The following is a 21,792-nucleotide window of genomic DNA, read 5'->3' on the forward strand; positions in this document are numbered from 1 at the left end:
AGAGGGCGGGTCTCCCAGGGGGCGGGCCGGGGCGGGGCGAGTGGAAACCAGCCCTCCAGGGTCTCTCCGAGACCTGGCGCGCCGAACTGGCAGGCGTTTCAGAGCGGCGGAGCCTGCGGCGGAGCAGACGAGGGGGCCTCCAGGTCAGAGAGAGGGGAGCTTCTAGCCTGGGGCGAAGAGTCAAGAGCGGAGGGGACTCCAGGCCAGAGTGGTGGGAAGTGTGCTCCGAGGAAGGAACTGGCAGGGAAGCCAGTGCAACAGCAAGTCTGCTGGATCTTGGGGGACACACTTAGGATGCTCGTGCCCGTACTCCTCGTCCTCTCCTTCTGCCTCAGGGGGCGTGCAGGTACCGCGAGGGCCCGGCGCAGATACATACAGGAGAGGGTCGTTTGCCAGCTGTCGCTTTGCTGGGATAGATGGGGCTGAGGGTCCAGACTCCTGGGTCTGACGGAAGAGAACTCTGGGAGCCTGGGCTTCTGGGTCTGAGGGCAGAGCGGATTGGGGACTGGATTCCATTGGGAGCGCCTGAATATGCTAAGCTCAGCTCTGCTCCCTCGCCCCACTCTCCTAGGCCTGGCACCCCACTTTCTGCAACAGCCAGAGGACCAGGTAGTTCTGTTGGGAGACGAGGCCCGGCTGCCCTGTGCCCTGGGCGACTACCGGGGACTGGTTCAGTGGACTAAGGACGGGCTGGCTCTAGGGGGCGAAAGGGACCTTCCAGGTGAGGCTTTACTATCTCTTCAGGGAGGGGCTGGCTCCAGGGTGAGGATGCTGGGCTTGAGCTACAACTGAAATTTCTAGTTTGACATTTTCAAGTTTAGGAAATTAATGGGCTCCGGGAAACATTTGGGTGTCTTGAATTTTCAGGATCTTCTTTGGAGCTGACCCATGGGGTTTGGAAATTTTTATTTTGATTGTAAAATAATGCGTCAGTGCCAAATAGCACATAAAACATAAGTGGAAGATTTGTCAAATAATTCTAAAATAGATATCCGTGTAACGACTACCCAGCCCCGTTGCTAGCTCCCCAGAAGCCCTCCTTATTCCCTTCTCTCGTAGCTCACTCCCTCCCTACTACCTACAGGTAGTATCTACTCTGATTTTTATGGCAATTGTTCTCTTGCTTTTTCTCCCCCTGAATTTATCAACCCCTTAAGTTTGTAGCGACACTGGACTGGAAAGGATTAGTGTCTCTCTGGTCCAGCCCCCACTTTTGGTAGTGTCTTTCCGGTGTGAGATGCCTGGGGATGGAGGCCTGGGACCAGGAACTCAGAACCACAGTGTGACTGTCTCTGTCCCTGACTCCAGGCTGGTCCCGGTACTGGATATCAGGGAATGCAGCAAGTGGCCAGCATGACCTCCACATTAGACCCGTGGAGCTAGAGGATCAAGCATCGTATGAATGTCAAGCGACACAAGCCGGCCTCCGCTCTCGACCAGCCCAACTGCATGTGCTGGGTGAGGACTCAGCCCACTTATCCCTGGGGAGCCCCAGGGAGGGAAGGTCACCACCCTGGGGAGCCAGGAATATCAGAGTCTGGGGAGAATGAAGGAGAGGGCAATTAGAGCTGGGAAGATCAGGGTCTTTAGGACCCGGATCCAGCTCTGACCCCAGCTCCACTCTACAGTGCCTCCAGACCCCCCCCAGGTGCTGGGCGGCCCCTCTGTGTCTCTGGTTGCTGGGGTTCCTGCGAATCTGACCTGTCGGAGCCGTGGTGATGCCCACCCTACCCCTGAGCTGCTGTGGTTTCGAGATGGGGTCCGGCTGGATGGGGCCATCTTCCGCCAGGTTAGGTCCAAGTCTCTGTGCCAGCCCTTCCTTGCTCATTCAGGGAAATTCAGGGGTCCACTCAGACCACAGGCTCATGCAGAGGAGAAGGGCATGAGAAGGCAGAGATTCAAGGCTTGGGATCCTTGGTATGTACATAAGCATAGGGACTCTAAGGCTAGACTGTGCGTGCAAGCTAAGTCACTTCAGTCATTTCCGACTCTTTGTGACCCCGTGGTCTGCCAGGTTCCTCTGTCCATGGGATTCTCCAGGCAAGAATACTGGAGTGGGTTGCTATGCCCTCCTCCAGCGGATCTTTCTGACCCAGAAATTGAATCTGCATCTCTTATGTCTCTTGCATTGGCAGGCAGGTTCTTTACCACCAGTGCCACCTGGGAAGCCCCCATAGGGCTAGACTACCTGGGTTAAAATCCTGGCTCAGTCACTTGTTAGTTGATTGATCTTAACCTCTCTGCCCCTCAGTTTACTTATGTATACAGTGGAGTTAATAGTAGTATGCACGTCTAGGATTACTGGAAGATTAAATAAAGGAATAATTATAAATGCCTGGAAGAGTGACTGACATTAAGTACTACCTAAAGGTAGATGATGGAGAAGGCAATGGCACCCCACTCCAGTACTCTTGCCTGGAAAATCCCATGGACGGAGGAGTCTGGTAGGCTGCAGTCCCTGGGGTCGCTAAGAGTCGGACACGACTGAGCGACTTCACTTTCACTTTCCACTTTCATACACTGGAGAAGGAAATGGCAACCCACTCCAGTGTTCTTGCCTGGAGAATCCCAGGGATGGGGGAGCCTGGCTGGCTGCCGTCTATGGGGTTGCAAAGAGTCGGATACGACTGAAGCGACTTAGCAGCAGCAGCAAAAGTAGATGAAATCATCATTATTATTCACAACCTACAGACTCCTTTGAAGGAAGGAACCATCGGGTCAGTGGAGAGCATCTTGTCTTTGACCCCTTCCAGCCATGATGATGGAGCCACCTTGGTTTGCCGGGCCCGGAGCCAGGCCCTGCCTGCAGGGAAGGACACAGCTGTAACACTAAGCCTGCAGTGTGAGTGCACTCAGACACTGGGCTTTGAGCTTGAGGTCCTTGGAGAAAGAAGAACCTGGGATCTGGATTTCAGGGCATGAGAAAGGAGGGGGCTGTGTACCTCGGTTCCCTGGGGGGATTGGGAACTGGAAGCGTAGACTGCTAGCTGAAAGGGAGGAGGGACTGGGGATCAGACTCCTGGGGTGGAGGAGCTGAGAACTGGACTCCTAGGTCATCAGTGGAGGTGTTCCATGTCCTTGCCCACTACTGCCCATTGACTTACCTCTACAGACCCCCCAGTGGTGACTCTGTCTGCAGAACCACAGACAGTGCAGGAGGGAGAGAAGGTCACTTTCCTATGCCAGGCCACAGCCCAGCCTCCTGTCACCGGCTATAGGTGAGGACCCAGGTCATTTCTCCCCAGCCTGGAGGACCAGCTTGGGGAGGACTGGGGCTAGGACCTGAGTAGGTGTGCCTGAAGAGCCAGGACAACACTAACACCCCCCCATCTTCGCAGATGGGCAAAGGGGGGCTCCCCGGTGCTCGGGGCCCGTGGGCCAATGCTGGAGATAGTGGCTGACGCTTCATTCCTGACTGCGCCGGTGTCCTGCGAGGTCAGCAATGCAGTGGGTAGCGCCAACCGCAGCACAGCGCTGGACGTGCAGTGTGAGCCGGGGCGGGGCCGTGGGTGTGGCCAAAGTGGGGTGAGCAGAATGGGACAGGGGCTACAATGAGGCGTGGCTACGCTGGGGATGGTGGGCCAGATGTAGGATTTAGGCAGGATTTGGCTGTGCTGGATCAGTGCCAAAGTGGAGCAGGGGCGGGGCGAGAGTGGGGCTGAGGCTTGTGGGCCGGACTTGCGCGCCGAGTTAACTGGGGGCTTCAACCCAATGCGCCCTGTGGGTGTCGTTTCTGAGTGTCTGCTCTGGAGTCAAAAGTTGCATCCCTCCCTGGTCATGTGGCCCCTCTTCGGTCTCCTCCAGTTGGGCCGATTCTGCAGGCAAAGCCGAAACCCTTGTCGGTGGACGTAGGAGAAGACGCCTCCTTCAGCTGTGTCTGGCGCGGGAATCCGCTCCCACGGGTAACCTGGACCCGCCGCGGGGACGCACAGGTGAGGCCAGATCTGGGGCTTGTGGCCGAGGCTGGCGTAGGGGAGGGACTTCCTCCCAAGATCGTGCCCTTGACGCCCCTTCCCTTTCTCAGGTGCTGGCCTCCGGGCCCACGCTGCGTCTTCCCGCTGTGGGGCCCGAGGATGCAGGCGACTACGTGTGCAGGGCCGAGCCGGGGCTCTCAGGCCGGGGCGGTGGCTCTGCGGAAGCTAGGCTGACTGTGAACGGTGAGAAAGAGGTGCTCCCTAGTGGACCCGGTGGGTTCTGGGATAAGAAGTGGGCAGAGGGGATGAGGTCTAATGGGAGTGGGAGTGGCCATGAGAAGGGGTTGGGGGTGCCTGGGGATTGCAGCTGGACCTACAAACAGCTAGCCTCAGTAGGGTTCACGTTTGTTGAGAGGAGTGGGATGGTAGGTTGAGGTTAATGGGAAGAGCTGAGGCCTGACCCCACCAGCTTGAGAATGGGCTTTGGGGAGGGCGAGGCCTTTCCTCTGACTGGCCCGCAATCTCCAAACCAGCTCCCCCAGTAGTGACCGCTCTGCACTCTGCGCCTGCCTTCCTGAGGGGCCCCGCCCGCCTCCAGTGTCTAGTCTTCGCTTCCCCCACCCCAGAAGCAGTGGTAAGGAAAGTCCCCGTTCTCATGACCCATCCGGCCACCCGGACCTCCTAGACAGACTCCCCAAACCGCTGTGGTTACCTCTGACTTTTCCCAGACCCTGCCCACACCTTCCGGCCCTCCTGAGTCTCCTCAGGGACCTTCCTCTTTTGTGCTCCCAGGTCTGGTCTTGGGATGAGGGCTTCCTGACGGCGGGGTCACGGGGTCGGTTCCTGGTGGAGACCTTCCCAGCCCCAGAGGGCCTCAAGGGACAGGGTCCAGGCTTGATCTCCGTGCTACACATTTCGGGGACCCAGGAGTCCGACTTTCACCGGGGCTTCAACTGCACTGCCCGGAACCGATTGGGTGAGGGAGGCACCCAGGTCAGCCTGGGCCGTAGAGGTGAGATTCTGGGCCTGAAGACCCCAAATCTGAGGTTTTCAAACCCTCAAAATGCCACAGTTTCCAAATGGAAGACCCTCAAAGGCAGAGCCTTCAAACCTTGGGAGCCTCAAAACTAGGAGTCCCTTGAATCCTGAGATCTGCCCCCCTCAACAATAATTTAAATACAGAATCCTAAACTGAAAGACCTCTCACACTTAGGGGCTCCAAAGAAGGCAACCTCCAAATATAGAGAATTGCAAAGTAAAATACCTTCAAACTTTATGGCTTATTAAAGTCAAGGAATCTAAACTTATGAAACCCCAAGTTCATGTGCTCTTAAACCCAGAGACGCCAAGCTAGGGGACTACTAAACTTGGGAATCCCCAAACTTGCTGACCTTTGACCAGAGGTTCCCTTCTCAAGCCCTGTTCCCCAGTTCCTGCTTAGTCATCTGCTCAGCCTCCTCAGGAACCCCCTCCCCTTCTTCCCACAGATTTGCTGCCCACTGTGCGGATTGTGGCCGGAGTGGCCGCCATGGCCATGACTCTCCTTATGATCATCACTGGGGTGGCCCTCTGCTGCTGGCGCCATGGCAGGGGTCAGTGTCTGAGCCCCACCCCAGACCCCCACCCAGGCCCTGTACACTGGCTGCTCTAGCCTTGGGGCTTGTCCCAGTCCTGCCTCTCCAGACCCATTTTGGGCTTGGCTCGCATTCAAAGCCTGGTTCCCAGCTCAAGCTCTAACTCCATCTCCTCAGGGTCACACCCCTTACCCTCCTCGGTCAGTGGTCTCTTTGATTCCCAGCCTTCCAGCCTGATTTGCCCCAGTCCTCTCTCCTCCTGCTCACTGGTCTCCACAAACCGTGACCCAGCCCCATCACTTACCTTTGCCACCGCCTCCAATGTCCCTGGCCTCAGCCTCTTTCTCCAAGCAAAAGAACCTGGTGCGAATCCCAGGGAGCAGTGATGGCTCCAGTTCCAGGGGCCCCGAGGAGGAGACAGGCATCAGCAAAGACCAGGTAGGATGTGAGGGTCCCCAGACCTGAAGGTACCTCAAAACCCAAATAATAACCCAGTCCCAGTTGTGATCCCCATCCCAATCAGGCCCCCAAAACTCAGAGCCCTAGTCCCAACAGTGACCCCTAGATCCAAATGTCCCCCAAATCCAAGAATGCCCCATCCCAGTTATTCCCTAGCCCTGTCCCTAGGGCTCCTTGTTGTCCTATGTCCAGACCCCAGCTCCCAGGTGCCCTTCGCCCTTCCTCCCTGGCCTCAGATGTTCAACCGAGGGTCTCTGGGGTCTGGCATCCCCTGCAGTGTAGTCTACACTCCCTCTCACTAAGCACTATATCCTAGGGCCCCATCGTGCACACGGACCACAGTGACCTGGTTCTGGATGAGGAGGGGGCTCTGGAGACCAAGGTGAGTGCTGGGAAAACAGGGGCTCCCTTCACTGTGTCTCCAGCTCTCTCTCCACTTCTGTTCCCTCCTTTTTCATTCTGGCCCCTAGGTCCCTCTATCCACTTCTTATTTTTTTAATATTATCTATTTATTTGGTTGTGTTGGGTCTTAGTTGTGGCACGCAGGATCTTCGATCTTTGCTGCCTTATGCAGGATGTTTTTTTAGTTGCGACATGTGAAATCTAGTTCCCTGATCAGGGATCTAACTCTGAACTGAAACTCTGCCTTGGCCTTCTGCATCGGGAACAGGGAATCTTAGCCCCTGGACCAGCAGGGAAGTCCCCCTCCACCCATTTCTTGCTGCCTCCTGGGCTGTCTCACCCACCTCCACAGTCTCAGTTGGTTTGTCTGCTGACTATGCCCACATATCTGCCCCGGCTTGGCCTGCATCTTGAGCCCCAGGTCAAGGATATACCCTGCCTGTGCTTTCCCCCTCAGAGGCCCACATCCCACGTGTGGCCTCCTAGATGCCTCTCCCTGGTTGCTTCACCCAGGCCCCTTCTGCCTACCAGGTTCCACACTAGCTTTACATTTCCCCAAACTTGTCCCTCCTTTGGGGCCCCATTTTTGGGGGGCCCCAGTGACCCCAGTTCCCAGCACAGAGCCCTTCTCTCTCTCTCTACCTAGCAGATGCTAGTCTCTTGGCCTGAAACACTCCTGTCTTCAGGTGTGCACGTGTGCTAAGTCTTTTCAGTCCTGTCTGACTCCTTGCGACCCTATGGACTGCAGCCTGCCAGGCTGCTCTGTCCATGGGATTCTCCAGGCAAGAATACTGAAATGGATTGCCATGCCTTCCTCCAAGGGATCTTCCTGACCCGGGGATCAAACCCACATCTCTTATGTCTCCTGCATTGGCAGGCAGGTTCTTTACCTCTAGCGCCACTTGGGAAGCCCCCTTTCTTCACATACCTACCTAATTCTCTCCATTATTCCTCTGGTGTCAGTTCAAACATTTCTTCTTCTTCGTTGGTTTTTAAGATTTATTTATTTATTTATTGGCTGTGGTGGGCCTTTTGTTGCTTCCTGCAGGCTTTTCTCTAGTTGCAGAGAGCGGAGGCTACTCTCTAGTTGCGGTGTGTGGGCTTCCCATCTTGGTGGCTTCTTATATTGCAAAGTTCGAGCTCTAGGGCACGTTGCAACACATGTGTCCAGTAGTTGTGAAGCATAGGCTTGGTTGCTTCATGACACATGGGATCTTCCTGGACCAGGGATCAAACCAGTGTCCCTTGCACTGACTGGTGGACTCTTAACCACTGGACCACCAGGAAAGCCCTCAAACATTTTTTGTGCTGGAAAACTTTTGCTTCTCTCCTCCTATCCCAATCATTCTGTTTCACCTGTCACAGCCATGACCACCATGGTCTAGGCTCCCCCACCACAATCTGAAGGTTCTCCCATCACTGTTCCAGTCACTCTGCCTGAATTTCCTCCATTGCATCCCTGACCCTTCCTGGTTCTGTCTGGTGACTCATCATTTCTCCTTTGACCTGCGATCTCCATGAAGATGGGACCAGGTCTATCCTAGAGACAGATGTTCCCCAGCAGCAGCACAGGGCATGACACAGAATCAGAGCCTCGGGGCTGTTGGGCAAATGCATGAATGGATGTCTTGATCTCCATTTCTCTCTCTTATTCCCTCTGCATCTCCTTCCATACCACCATCCCTTGGCAGACCTCTGTCTCTGCCTTTCTCTGTCCATCTCTTTCTGTTCTTTCATCTCTTGTTACTGTTTTTCTGTCTCACTTTGCCCTTCTACCAGTCTATATGTCTCTGGATTCTCTGCCTGCTCCTCCTTCCATCTTTTTGTCTCTCCCTAGGTCTGGTTCTATCTCAGTGTCTCTCTCTATTCACTTACCCTCACCCCTGTATACCCTCACATACCTTACCAAGTCCCATTTTGTCCCCTCAGGACCCAACCAATGGTTACTACAAGGTCCGAGGAGTCAGTGTGAGCCTGAGCCTTGGAGAAGCCCCCGGAGGAGGTCTCTTCCTACCACCCTCCTCCCCTCTTGGACCTCCAGGAACCCCTACCTTCTATGACTTCAATCCACATCTTGGCATGGTCCCCTCCTGCAGACTATATAGATCCCGGGCAGGCTATCTCACCACACCCCATCCTCGAGCTTTTACCAGCTACATCAAACCCACATCCTTTGGACCCCCAGATCTGGCCCCCAGCACTCCCCCCTTCCCATATGCTGCCTTCCCCACACCCAGCCACCCACGTCTCCAGACTCATGTGTGACATCTCTCCAGCTGAAGAGTCCTGGGATCTTCAACTTGCACAATGGATTGTCCTGATTTCTGAGTAACCAGAACAAACTGGCAACCCTACCCTTCCAAAATTGAACCTTGAGGGGAGGGAAAGATCATTGCAGTTGCCCGGGTCATTGCGAGAAAGCCACTGGGCTTGCCTCTTCCTCTGTATAAAAGAGATTCAAGAGGGCAGATGGGCCCTTTGCAGAGGGATGGGGACAGGGGTTATGGGAGTTAGGGACAGAGAAGGAAATTGCTTCCAAACATTGAAAGAAGAGATTTCAAGATGGCCACCCACATTAAGAAGAAAGGCAACATAAAGCAGATCAAGATACAGGACCTGTCCTTGCTATCCCTGAGGGGTACTTTGTTTCACCCATGGAATTGCTGCCAAAATGGCCATTCATTCTCTGGGAATCCAAGATGGCCACCATCTTGATTCATTCTACCTTCCTTAAAGGCCCTGGAAGAACCGGACCCAAGGAGTAAGGACAGGGTGAGAGCTGTTGTGGTGGTGGGAAGGGGGGAAGGAGTGGTGTTGGAATCTGGGAATGAGAATATTTATGTTCAATTAAAAAAAAAAAAGTTGCAAAGTGAATATCTTAGAAATACCCTGGCATTATTACTGTCTATCAAGGAAGGGGTCCATCAAACCTGCCCCAAGGCCCTTCCTCTTACCCTAGACTACAAAGTGGCTGTAGAAAAAAAACATGAGCCACCCCGCAGCCCTTTACTATCCACTGAGCACTGCAGTCCAGCACGTAAAGAGTCGGACACGACTGAGTGACTGAACTGAACTGAACTGATCTGAGCACTCTAAACTCTTCTAAGATACATCTAGACAAACAAACATATGCAGATGCACACACATGACAGGACTGCCCCGGTCTGCTTGGGGAAGACAATTCTACACTGTATTTTGAGAAGAGAAGGAAGTGAACCCTGAAGGGGAGGCAGCAAAGGAGAGGCTAGGGGTGGGAAAAGAGAACTATCCTGATCCTCAGAGCAAGAATGGGGATTGACCCTCATCTTGAGGTGATGGGTACCTGACTCAGCTCATCCTTAAAGAAAGGGTCTGGGGGCTTTGGTTCATGCATCCTTGATCTAGGAATTAAAGGTCTATGTGACTAGGGCTCCTGGAAAGCAGAGCAGAGAAGACTCGTTGATCTTAGGGAGAAAGGGTCGAGGGCTTGGTCTCTGGTTCAGAGAGAGAAGGTACCTGGGACCCAGGCTCTTGGATCTGAGGGAGAAGAGGACTGGGTGTCAACTGCTGTGGGGTTTTGTTTGATTGTTTTTTTTTTTTTAATCAAGCCATTTTATTGAAGGGTTTTGGAGGAGGGTCGAAAGGCTGGGAGAACAATGAGATCTGATCTTTTCCTGGCCAGAATCTCCCCAGCTTCACAGTCGTTTAAAGTTCAATTGCTGTGTTCTTGATTGAGGAAATTTTGGAGGCCTATGACCTCAAGAGGGGACCTCAAGAGGATTTGGGGGTGGGGTCGGGGCTCCTGTGCTGGCGTCCCTGGAAGAGAAGGAAGACGTTTAGTGAGGGTCTGGGTCCGTGGGAGGAGAAAACTGGAGGTGACGGTCTTGGGGAACTCAAAATCCACAACTACGAAGCCTGTGACCCAGACTCCCCGGTAGGCCCTTCCATAGGCGGGACGCCTGGAGTCTCAAGGGGGCGGGGGCCTGGCGCAGGCTCCCACCCGGGGGTTCCAGGCTGCTCAGCTGTGCGCAAAGCTGCCATGCTATTGTCCTGGCCGGGAAGGCGGGGCCGGCGCGGGGCGGGGCTGGCGGCGCCGGCGCAGCTCGGGGGCGTCGGCGGAGGAGGCGGCGGCCGTGGCGCTGGGAGCTCCTGTCACCGCTGGGGCCCGGCCGGGCGGGAGTGCTGGAGACGTGAGGGCTCGAGGGCCCGGACATGGGGCCCGCCAGCCCCGCCACTCGTGGTCTGGGCCCGCTGCTGCGGTTGCTGCCACTGTTAATGCTGCTTCTTCGCATGCAGCTCGCCGAAGGGAACCTGGCCGGTGGGAGCCCCAGCGCGGCCGAGGTGAGGCCCGGCCGGGCCCTAGGGGGTGGGGGAAGGGGCGGGACCGGGCCTCTGGACCCCTGGGCGGGTAGGTCCGGAGCAGAAAGCGCAGTCTTTTCAGCCAGGTGGCCACCCCCCAGGCGCCCCTAATAGCACTAGGCATTCAGAAACCCGTAAGTCCAGGCCCCAGCGTCGTCCCGAAGTCTAGCCCCTTCAGACCCTCTCGACCTAGGTGACTCAGCCCCAGCCCCTGCCCATCTGAATAGGACCCGCCGGGCAGCAAGGCACCTAGAGCCAAGAATCTGGGCCCTTTTTATCCTCGGGACCCATATGAAGGCTCCCGCAAGGCTCCCAGAACCCAGGAGGCTAGACCCCCAGTCACCGCCCCCGCCCCAACCCAAGATGTAGCTCTGCATCCCCCAAGGACTTAGTGTCCAGGCCTGCAGGGCCCTGAAGCCAGGCCTTGTGGTCTTTCCACTCGAGAATGCGAGCGTAAGCTAGGGGCGGAGGGAGGAGGGGCCAGAACCCAGAACGCCTGGGTTCTGGCCCCTTCTCCCCCGCCATTCAAGTTTAACCCCTTCGAGCTCCAGTGCGGCTGCGCTGGGATGAGGGCGGGGCTTGTCTCCGCGGCAACAAGGCCGTGAGAATCCCGGGAGACCCCGAGTTGCCATAGCAACGGCAGAGCTGGGGCGGCCCCCGGCCCAGTGGGAGCTGTTTCCCAGGGAACCGAACCTCCACAGAGGCGGGGGCGCGGTGCTTGATGGAGGGGGCTGGTGCTGGGGGTGTGACCATCTGGGTCCTAGGGAGCAAAGGACCGGGGGGACTCACATGTCAGCGTCCCCCGTTCCCTCGCTGATCCCTCCGCCTCCACCCCCAGGCCCCAGGGTCTGCCCAGGTGGCTGGACTATGCGGGCGCCCAACCCTTCACCGGGACCTGCGCACCGGCCGCTGGGAACCAGACCCACAGCTCTCACGACGGTGTCTCCGGGACCCGCAGCGCGTGCTGGAGTACTGCAGACAGGTAGGCGGGACCGACTGAGAGGGGCGTGGCCAGCAAAAAAAAAAACGGGTCCAAGTTGGGACCAGGTTGCCCTTAAGAAGCTAGCCGTGCAAAGGCAAGGTCCGAGGAAATGAGGGGTTCAAGAAGGCATGGGAAACTAGGGGACATGGCCAACAAAGAGGCAAAGTAAGGATAGGACAGGACCTGTTTTTGAGAAACTAGGTCAAGAAAAGAGAAGAACTGTGCAAACACGGCCAGCTGAGGACAGTGTCCAGTGATGAGATGGAATTTAACAATGTGGTAGACACTTTAAAGAGCAGGTGTAGGTGGGCATGGCAAATAAGAGGCGGGGCTAAGACATAAAGACTTCGTGGACTCGAGTGGGAAAGGGGTGGAACCCAATGGGAGAGTGGAAAGCTAGGAGGTGTGGCTATGAAAAAGCAGGTCTGACGCAAAGAGAAAAGATCCTGAGAGACCAGAGGCGAGGCTTAAAGAAGGGTGGAATCTATGGGGAGATGAACTTGATTGGAGGAAGGGGCAGAAGCGACTAGAAAAGAGGTGGGCTTAGAAGGACAGCTTTGGGGTAATGGAGGGACCTTCATAAAGAAACCCGACAGGCAAAGGGGCGGAGCCTAAGGATGGAAGGGAGAGGTACTTAGGGGCGTGGCCAATGGTTTGTAGGACTTCGATATCCAAGTCCTGTTCTACAGAGAAGCAGGGCCTAGGGAAGAGTGGATCTTTCGAATACTAGAGCCTTTAAAGGGACACGCCAGCGCAGGGGCGCACGTGGTAGGGGCGGGACAGAGGGCTAATCGCCCCTACTCGGTGCCCCTAGATGTACCCGGAGCTGCAGATTGCCCGTGTGGAGCAGGCGACGCAGGCCATCCCCATGGAACAATGGTGCGGGGGTACCCGGGGTGGCCACTGTGCCCACCCCCACCACCAAGTTGTGCCTTTCCACTGCCTGCGTGAGTCACAGGCTGAGGGGTTGGAGAACGGAAGGTGGGGGGTTGGGTGGTAGTCTCCAAGGGGTGAGAGTCTGGCCCTGGTCTCAGGCTCACATTAGGGAGCTAGGTGCCTGAGTCCACAGTGGGACAGAAGCCTCTGAGGATAAAAGATCTGGATTATGGGGTGGGGGGGTGGGGGGTAGGGCTAGTGGCTGTGGGAGTGTTTCACACCGATGCCGCCCCATTTTCCAGCCGGCGAATTCGTGAGCGAGGCCCTGCTGGTGCCTGAAGGCTGCAGGTTCTTGCACCAGGAACGCATGGACCAGTGCGAGAGTTCAGCCCGGAGGCAACAGGAAGCGCAGGAAGTAAGGACCCAGCCCCTCATCCTCCCACCCCTCCCTGAGAACCCAGGATTCCAATCCCCTAACACCCTCCTCCTCCACAACCCGAGTCTGAGCCTCAGCCTCCTCTTCCCAGTGGGACAGAACCAGGAATCCAGGCTCCAAGCCCCATCAGCTCCTAAGACTCAGGCATCCAGGCTCCCCCTCCACCCTTCCTTACCCCCCAGTCCTGGTATCTATGCCCACTCTTCTCACAGGCCTGCAGCTCCCAGGGCCTCATCCTGCATGGCTCAGGCATGCTTTTGCCCTGTGGCGCGGATCGGTTCCGAGGTGTGGAATATGTGTGCTGCCCACCTCCAGCGACCCCCAACCCATCTGGGACAGCAGTCGGGTGAGTGAGAGGGCACCCTCCAGGCCCAACCCTCCAGGCTCCTGAGGCAGGAGATGGAAGCCTGGGGACCTGGGCCCAGGTGCTTATGTCCTTGGGTCTTCTGCTCCCTCAGTGACCCCTCCACCCGGTCCTGGCCCCCGGGAGGCAGAGTTGAGAGGGGTGATGATGAGGAAGAGGAGGAATCCTTCCTGCAGCCAGTAGATGATTACTTTGTGGAGCCCCCACGAGCTGACGAGGAGGAGGAGGACAGAGTCCCACCCTCAAGCTCCCAGACCCCTGCAGGGGTCAGCAAAGGTGAAGCCATCTCTAAACCCCATCCTCTCCACCCTAGAAGGAGGATGATTTAAGAGAGCTTTGGTGTAGGGGCATTTGAGAAGGGACCTGCTGGGGAAAAGCCCTGTGGGGGGAAATGGGAGGGATGGGAATGGCTTTGGATAAAGTAGAGGTGGAAGGGCCACCCTGTGAGGAATGCAAAGGGTAAGGGTGGTTTGGGAGTACCCAGAAGTGGAGGAGCCATTTGGTATGTCTGAAGGATTATTTGGAGGAGAGCTTGGAGGATAGTGTGATAGATTCCTAAACTTTGCAAGAACGGGTCCAATTCAGAACCACATCTCCTGTGATGCCAGGCAGCAGCTATGGTTGAAGTGAACACACGGGGGTCTCCACTGCGCTCTAGGAAATGCAGTTCTCTGGGAAGGGAAGCTGACCTGGAGCTGGGCTTCAGGCTGACTCCTGGATTCCCGGCCTTGCAGTGACTCCCACCCCAAGACCCACAGATGGCGTGGACGTGTACTTTGGCATGCCTGGAGAAATCAGTGAGCATGAAGGCTTCCTGAGGGCCAAGATGGACCTGGAGGAGCGCAGGATGCGCCAGATTAATGAGGTGATGGTACTGCGGGCCCCAGGATCCCCCATAACACAGAGCTCCCTAATTACCAGGAAATTGCTCAGGGACATGTTGAGACTACCTCTCAAGGTTCCCCCAGCCTCTATCATCCCCCAGCCCTCCACCCACTCCTAAGATGACCAAGGATCCCCAAGCCACCTAGAGTCCCATTGAGACATTACCAGATTCCATGGAAACTCTGATGCATGGTACTCTTCCACTTTAAATTCCTTTTGAATCCTCTCTCTCTTGGTGATCCAAGAGGCCGTGGGACTTAAGGGATCTGGAGACTCTGAAGAAGGATGGGATGTGGGGACTTAACTGGGTACGGCAGAGTGGCTTCTAGGATCCTGAAGCTCCCCTTGTCCCCAGGTGATGCGTGAGTGGGCCATGGCTGACAACCAGTCCAAGAACCTGCCTAAAGCCGACAGACAGGCCCTGAATGAGGTAGGACAGCCTCCAGAGTGTCCTACTTGGGTACTTGGGCCTGTCCACTACCTGGGGCATAATGAGCTTCAGCCTGGCTCAGGCTTTTTCTGGCCTCATCCAGCTTCACCCCTTCCTACTGATATGGGCTTCTCCTGGCCCCACCCCTACACTTGACTCCGCCCCTCTCAGCCTACATCCAATCTGACTTTGCTTTCCTCTTCCTCCTCCCACTGGCCATATCTTACCCTGTCTTAACTTGATCCTAACCTCTGAGGGCTGGCTCTGGAGACCTCTCCCAAGCTGGGGCCCTGCAGACACAGCCAAGTCCTTTTCAGCCTCTCTTTGATGCTCAGCCCTGCCCCCCTACCCCGACTCTGGTCCTGCCCCTCTCATTTCTCTTTTACCCAATCCCTCCTCAGTAGACCCAGCCTCCTCACTCTCCCACCCACCTCTCTCAGCCTCACCTTGGCACAGCCCTACCCTGTGTAGACCCGGCTCAGCTTAGCCCCATTCCCTGACTCCTGCTCCTGCTCCACTCAGGCTTATTTAGTTACAGCCTGTCTCCAGGGGGCCCTGCCCAGGCCTAAGCCCCACCTTTCCTGCAATACTTGGTCCCTTTCAGCTTCACACAGGCCAGCTCTCTTCCTACACTCTTCCTACCCATACAGGGGGCTTCACTCGGGCTCCCAGTAGAGCTGGTTCTGCCCCTACTCTACCTGGTGCCTCCAGCCAGTCTCCTGTCTTCCAGTCCCACCCCAGGTCGACTCTGCCCAGGCCTGGATCCACGGCACGCCACCCCACTTATGGTCCAATAGCCCTCCCTTTCCAGACTCCCTTTGACCTGGGTTTCATCCAGCTGTGCCTCTCACCTGACCCTGTGCCCACCCCATCACCAGCACTTCCAGTCCATCCTGCAGACCCTGGAGGAACAGGTATCCGGTGAGCGACAGCGCCTGGTGGAGACCCATGCCACCCGAGTCATTGCCCTGATCAATGACCAGCGCCGGGCCGCCTTGGAAGGTTTCCTGGCGGCGCTGCAGGGGGATCCGCCTCAGGTATGGGAGCCGTGGGGGGTGGGCGGAGGGTAGAGGGTGGAGAGGGCTGGGACGGGCCTGGGCAGCCTCCATCCCTTCCACAGCCAGAGCGGGTCCTGCTGGCCCTGCGGCGCTACCTGAGAGCTGAGCAGAAGGAGCAGAGGCACACGCTGAGGCACTACCAGCACGTGGCTGCCGTGGACCCCGAGAAGGCCCAGCAGATGCGCTTCCAGGTGCTCAGCTCTTCCAGCTCCCAACTCTGCCATCCCTCGGACTTTGGTGTCTTGGACCCCATCCCTCAGACGCTTCCCTTGCCCCTCAGATCCTCTTTCTTTTTTAGCAGTTCATTTATTTATCTATTTCTTTGGGGCTGAGCTGGGTCTTTGTTGCTGTGCAAGGGCTTTCTCTAGTTGTGGCAAGTGGGGGCTACTCTTCCTTGTGGTGCTCGGGCGTCTCACGGCAGCGGTTTCTCTTGTTGTGGAGCACAGGTTCTAGGCGTGCGGGCTTCAGTAATTATAGCCTGGGGGTTCAGTAGTTGTGGTGCACCAGCCCAGTTGCCTCATGGCATGTGGGATCTTCCCGGACCAGGGATCGAACCTGCGTCCCCTGCGTGGGCAGGTGGATTCTTAACCACTGGACTACCAGGAAGTCCCTCAGACCCTCTATCTGCCCCTTGGACCTCCTTCCTCTCCCTGGATCCCCGCCTTCTGTGCCTGGGACCCATTCTAATCCCTCAGATCCCTACTTCCTGACCCTGAAACACTGCCTCCACCACCCCCTGTGCCTCTGACCCTTTTCTTGTTTTTGAATTCCCACTTCCTGTCCTTTAGATTCTTGTTTCCTGTCCTAGAATCCGCCTCCTGTACCTAGAACCCTGTTCCTGTCCCTCAACGCTCCTTCTTCCCTAACTCTGCTTGTTTCTCCCTAAAACCCTTGTTCAGTGCCTTTAGATCCTAATTCTTATTTTTTGGATACTCTCTTCCTGTCCAAGAATACTGATTCCATGCTCTTGAGCTCCAAGCCTTGCCCTTGAACCATATCATCTCTAAATTTTTAACAAATTATATTTATTTTTAATTATAACATTATAATTTATTTTTAAATTTTATGTATTTACTTTAATTATAGCAAATTATAATTTGTTTAAATATAAACAAATTATATTTATTTAATTTTTGGCCACACCCTGTAGTACATGGGGTCTTAGTTTCCTAACCAAGGATAGAATCTACATCTCCTGCATTGGAAGACACAGTTTAACCACTGGACCACCAGGGAAGTGCCCACATGACTCTCCAATTCTACTTCCTTCTCCAGAACCCCCTCGAACCTTGCTTCCTACTCCCCAGACCCTACTTTCTACCTCTCCCCCAACTCATCTCCACTTCCTGTTTTCTATATCATAGTTGTACCCTAGACTTACTGCCTCCTGTGCCCAACTTTTCCTAGCAGCTACTCCTTTTCCTTCTTCCTTACTTTCCTTCCCAAGACTCTCACATCCTATCTCCCGTACATCTTTTCCTTTTCATTGTATTTTGCTTCTCCCCATCCAGTTTCCTGCCCTCCATGGCCCAATTCCTGGCCTCTGTACCCTCCTTCCTGTCCACTGTTAGGTGCTACTATTCCTGGGACCCTCCTGACCTTCCTCCTTCACCCTGCCTCAGTCTCCCCTTCTGTAGCCCACACGGCTCAGTTCATCCCTCACACTCACTCCCCAACAGGTGCAGGCCCACCTTCAAGTAATTGAGGAAAGGATGAATCAGAGCCTGGGGCTGCTTGACCAGAACCCCCGCCTGGCTCAGGAGTTGCGGCCCCAGATCCGTGAGTGCCTGACCATGACCCCCCAACCTTTGACTCCCCTGCCATTTCAGTTATCTGTTTCTATGTAACAACCCCCCCCCCCAACCCCGACACACACATACAAACTTAGTGGCTTGAATCAGTCATTTTCGCTGCTCATGATTCTGCCATCTGGGTTGTGCTGGGTGCTGCTTCCGTGGGTCTTGTCGGTAGATAAGCATGTCGCTGGCTTGGGCTAGCAGGTCAGCTAGGAGCTAGGACTCTGGCATGAATGAGCATCTCTCTCTCAAGAGAGGCCTCTCTTCTCCATGGAACCCCTTCATGTGGTCTCTCCAGCAAGGCACGTGGACTTCCGAGGTGGTTCAAGCTCCCCAAAGCACCGAAGTAGAAACTGTCAGGTCTTCTTAAGACCTGGGCCCACTTGGTTAAAGCAAGTCACAAACCCAACCCAGGTTTACACTGTGGGATCTATTCAAAAGCATGAATACCAGGAAGTGCAACCCCCCAGAGCCCCTAGATCTATTGTAACTTCCTCCTGGATGTCCCTAATTCTCCTGCTCTGTAAGGAGGCCATTCTCTGTTTACTTGGCTACACCCTGTCTTTGTTGTGGCATGCAGGATCTTTAGTTACGGCATGTGGGCTCTTAGTTGCAGCATGTGGATTCTAGTTCTCTGACCAGGGATTGAAACTGGGCCCCTACACTGGGAGTGTAGAGTCTTAGCCACCGAACCACCAGGGAAGTCCTGAGGAGGCCGTTCTCTTGAACTTCAACCTCGCTTCTCCAACATTCAGCTCCCTACTTTCCCACATCTCATGTATGGCTCCCCCCAATCATGCTGTTGTTAGGGTGCCATTCATTCACCCTAACAGGCAAAACAGATCCTGTTTTGTGGATCCCCGTGTTCATGAAATCACCCCCTCTCTGCATGTTCCACTCAGAGGAACTCCTCCACTCTGAACACCTGGGCCCCAATGAGCTGGAAGCCCCTGCCCCAGGGGGCAGCAGTGAGGACAAGAGTGGGCTACAGCCCCTGGATCCCAAGGGTGGTGAGTTAACCCAAATGCACATAACCCCAGACTTTGGGGGACAGGCCCTCAACCTCAGTTCTCATCCCCTAAAGTCTGGAGGTGTCTTAGCCACCGGGTGAGCAGTAGAGGGTGGAAAGGAATGTCTGGGGTTGTGGAGGCCTCTGGAAGGTCCTAGATCCTTCTTCCTCGGCCCCCGGGGAGTGTCCCCACACTTTCTTCAGTGATGCTCTCCTCTCTTCACGGTTCCACCTGTCTTGTCTCCTCTGGCTGCCAGCAGATACCCCCATGGCCCTTCCCAAAGGTGAGTAGCTCACAGAGTAGCCCCTGGTCACCACATCCCTCTGAGTCCTGGAGCCCAAAGTGGAAAAGGGCCCACATACTGGCAACCCCAGGCCTCCTGGGGTGGGGTCTGGTGCCCCTCCAACCCCTTCCTCAGGCAGGGGTATCACCATTCTGGACTCTCAGGAATGAGATAGGATTTGGGGGTTAGGGTCCACAGAACAAGATGCCACGTCCTCTGGGAAAGACAAGATGACTCCCCTGGAGCAGTACGAACGGAAGGTAAGCCAGACAGACCTGTGGGCACCTGAGGCAGGGCGGGAGAGGGGCCTGGATTCTTAGGTCTTCAGTAGGAGTGCGCGGGGGGCTTGAATTCCTTGGCATTGGAGGGAGGAAGGGACTGAGGACATGGACTTCAGGGTCCTAGGGGAGAAGAGGGCGGGGGGATGCCCTCCTGGGCCCAGGGGAGGAGGGGGCTGGAGCCCAGACTCCTGACACCTCCTAATCCCCCAGGTGAATATGTCCATTCCAAGGGGCTTTCCTTTCCACTCATCGGAGATTCAGAGGGACGAGCTGGTAAGAGGAGGAAATATTCAGGGTACTTGGGGGGAGAGGTCAAGAGTCAGTGGCTAGACTGTGACTCCCAAAGCCACACAGGGCCCTGGTCAGCCTCAAAGATGACCCCGGTGCCCTCTCCTCCCACTGCAGGCCCCAGCTGGCACAGGCGTGTCCCGAGAGGCCGTGTCTGGTCTGCTGATCATGGGAGCTGGCGGGGGCTCCCTCATCGTCCTCTCCCTGCTGCTCTTGCGCCGGAAGAAGCCCTACGGGGCCATCAGCCATGGAGTGGTGGAGGTAAGGGGCACAAAGACCTGGAGTGGGGAGGAGCCCCAGAGCCCGGGAGATCTGTGGTTGGGTCCCTACAACCCACTCTCCCACCCCTGCCCCCACTGCAGGTGGACCCCATGCTGACCCTGGAGGAGCAGCAGCTCCGTGAACTGCAGCGTCATGGCTATGAGAACCCCACCTACCGCTTCCTGGAGGAACGACCCTGAACCAACCCCCCTTCACCCCTTCAGATGAGCCCAGACCTTCCCTCTTCCTGGAACCCCTGAACCCTCCCAGCCTGGGGGAGAGGGTGAAAAAGTTCATTTCAGACCCTTTGTGAGGGGGCTGGAAATTCTTATTTCCCCTTTCCAATTCCAAATTCCATCCCTAAGAAATCCCTGGGTATTCCCAGCTGCCCTCCCCACCTCCTTGAGACCTCCTCACTTTAATTTATTTTGTATGTTAATTTATTGTCCTTAAGGTGACCAGCAGCTTGGTCCCAGTGTCTGTTGTTCCCTGGAACTCATCCTCCCATGTGTCCTCCACTAATATCCCAATAAAGTCCTCTTCCCTACCAGGCCATCCTTTGTCTGTCTGGGGGAATCAGGGTGTAATCAGTCCTGGACATTGGTGTGCAACCCCGCCCAGACCTTCACATTTTTAAACTGTGTGTGCTCAGTCGCTCAGTTGTGTTGGACTCTTTGCAACCCCATGGACTGTAGCCTGCCAGGCTCCTGTATCCATGGATTTTTTAGTCAAGAATAGTGGAGTGGGTAGCTATTTCCTCCTCCAGAGGATCTTCCCAACCCAGGCATGGAACCTGCCTCTCCTGCGTCTCCTGCATTGGCAGGCAGATTCATTACCAACCGGGTAGATCTTTAAATTTGGGCGGGACCTTGGAAGGGGGCGGGGTCCAGAATCTAGGATAGGCTCTCCCGCCCACCCAGGAGCTTTCCGTGGTACTGAACGGACTGCCCCTTCTAGGCCAGTATCAGCTAGGTTTCAGGCTGGACTCCAAGGAGACTTTGCAAATTTCACCTGCCTTCTACTCATACACAGTCACATACAACATCCATCCCTGACCTGTGAGCTCAGTGAGGGACAGGGAATCTTGAACTGTACTTCCCATTCCTGAGTCTTCATCCCTTCTTGGGGAGGCGATAGGAATCCCCCTGGAGTGTGGAAATTCAACCACGTGTCCCAGTAAGACTCATGCGTTGTCTGCGAGTGCATCCCATTTTGTGACATGCCAGAGCTATCCCTCTATACATTACTTGTTTCAAGAGGGTTGTTATGAGGATTAAAAGGAGTAATGTTTGTTGAGACACTGGAATTGTGCCTAGCATTTTGTAAGTTATTTGTTGAATAAATTCTAAAATGACATGGGAGCACACTCATAGCACCCTGTGGCAGGCACGGATCCAAGGGCTTCACATGCACTGGCACACTTAATCACCGCATGAAGTAGGCACTAGAGCTATCCTCATTAATAGATTAGGAAATGGAGGCAAAGAGACATTTCATCACATTTTCAAGGTCGCCATCTAGGAAGCGCTGGAGCTAGAAATTCAAGCCAGAAACCTGGCTCCAGTGCCCACACTCTTGGCCATTGTGCTAACCTCCTGGCTAACAATCCATGTATGTCCCGTATGGTGTTCAGGTTGCTCACTGCAAAATTTCAAGCGGTACCATTCATCTCCTAGACATTGCAGATCGCATTTTTACCACAGCTTCCCAGCAGATGGCAGTAATATGTTGTGTCCCAACATCAGGATAGCACAGTTTTCTGACAGACCTAAGGGAGGGAACAGTATTTCTATTTTTCCCAAAGGACCAATGAGCTCACGGTGGTGAGCTCTACATAATATATACATATAAATATAGGTCATGTATATTAAATATAGACGTGAAAAGTATTGGGAGAAAGATGTCTACATGATGCAAGCTGGACACAATGTTACAGTTTATTAAGAAGCAGTTTCTGGGGCTTCCCTGGCGGCCCAGTAGTTAAGACACTGTGCTTCCACTTCAACAGGCACGGGTTCAATCCCCGGTTGAAGAACTAAGATCCCACATTCCTCATAGTGCGGTCAAAAAAAAAAAAAAAAAAGAACCCAGTTGGAAACATCATTCTGATCTGGTTTTAACATCAGGTCAGAAATCTATAACTAGCGCTACAATC

At 55.1% G+C, this 21,792-nt stretch overlaps 2 protein-coding genes across 3 annotated transcripts; both read left to right on the forward strand.

Annotated features, from left to right (window-relative positions):
* The first annotated feature begins 3 nt into the window (after positions 1-3).
* Positions 4-10,293, forward strand: KIRREL2 (kirre like nephrin family adhesion molecule 2). Its single transcript, XM_061388078.1, has 15 exons — positions 4-346; positions 572-721; positions 1,309-1,458; positions 1,629-1,789; positions 2,692-2,842; positions 3,113-3,218; positions 3,339-3,487; positions 3,805-3,932; positions 4,025-4,157; positions 4,448-4,548; positions 4,707-4,926; positions 5,402-5,506; positions 5,826-5,926; positions 6,264-6,329; positions 8,279-10,293. The coding sequence occupies exons 1-15, from the start codon at positions 295-297 to the stop codon at positions 8,612-8,614; spliced, it is 2,109 nt and encodes a 702-aa protein (XP_061244062.1). The 5' UTR covers positions 4-294; the 3' UTR covers positions 8,615-10,293.
* A 100-nt stretch (positions 10,294-10,393) lies between these two features.
* APLP1 (amyloid beta precursor like protein 1) lies at positions 10,394-20,190 on the forward strand. Of its 2 annotated transcripts, none has more exons than XM_061388076.1 (17): positions 10,394-10,669; positions 11,526-11,669; positions 12,484-12,616; positions 12,848-12,960; positions 13,194-13,327; positions 13,440-13,621; positions 14,080-14,210; positions 14,586-14,660; positions 15,539-15,697; positions 15,781-15,909; positions 17,398-17,497; positions 18,417-18,524; positions 18,781-18,807; positions 19,006-19,067; positions 19,299-19,361; positions 19,494-19,637; positions 19,739-20,190. In XM_061388076.1, the coding sequence occupies exons 1-17, from the start codon at positions 10,541-10,543 to the stop codon at positions 19,835-19,837; spliced, it is 1,932 nt and encodes a 643-aa protein (XP_061244060.1). In that variant the 5' UTR covers positions 10,394-10,540; the 3' UTR covers positions 19,838-20,190. The 2 variants fall into 2 exon arrangements, with proteins under 2 accessions (XP_061244060.1, XP_061244061.1); XM_061388077.1 differs by having other exon boundaries at positions 10,404-10,669; positions 18,784-18,807.
* The last annotated feature ends 1,602 nt before the right edge of the window (positions 20,191-21,792 follow it).

The sequence above is a fragment of the Bos javanicus genome, chromosome 18 (assembly GCF_032452875.1).
Source record: "Bos javanicus breed banteng chromosome 18, ARS-OSU_banteng_1.0, whole genome shotgun sequence".
Taxonomy (NCBI): Eukaryota; Metazoa; Chordata; class Mammalia; order Artiodactyla; family Bovidae; genus Bos; species Bos javanicus.

What these genes read in the sequence shown, in the direction of transcription:
- KIRREL2 (XM_061388078.1), top strand. Translation starts at nt 295, where the DNA reads ATGCTCGTGCCCGTACTCCTCGTCCTCTCCTTCTGCCTCAGGGGGCGT. An exon ending in CTGCCTCAGGGGGCGTGCAG is followed by an intron (nt 347 to 571) that starts GTACCGCGAGGG and finishes CCACTCTCCTAG; the next exon opens with GCCTGGCACCCCACTTTCTG. An exon ending in CCCGCCGCGGGGACGCACAG is followed by an intron (nt 3,933 to 4,024) that starts GTGAGGCCAGAT and finishes TCCCTTTCTCAG; the next exon opens with GTGCTGGCCTCCGGGCCCAC.
- APLP1 (XM_061388076.1), top strand. Translation starts at nt 10,541, where the DNA reads ATGGGGCCCGCCAGCCCCGCCACTCGTGGTCTGGGCCCGCTGCTGCGG. An exon ending in TGCTGGAGTACTGCAGACAG is followed by an intron (nt 11,670 to 12,483) that starts GTAGGCGGGACC and finishes CGGTGCCCCTAG; the next exon opens with ATGTACCCGGAGCTGCAGAT. An exon ending in CCCAGCAGATGCGCTTCCAG is followed by an intron (nt 15,910 to 17,397) that starts GTGCTCAGCTCT and finishes ACTCCCCAACAG; the next exon opens with GTGCAGGCCCACCTTCAAGT.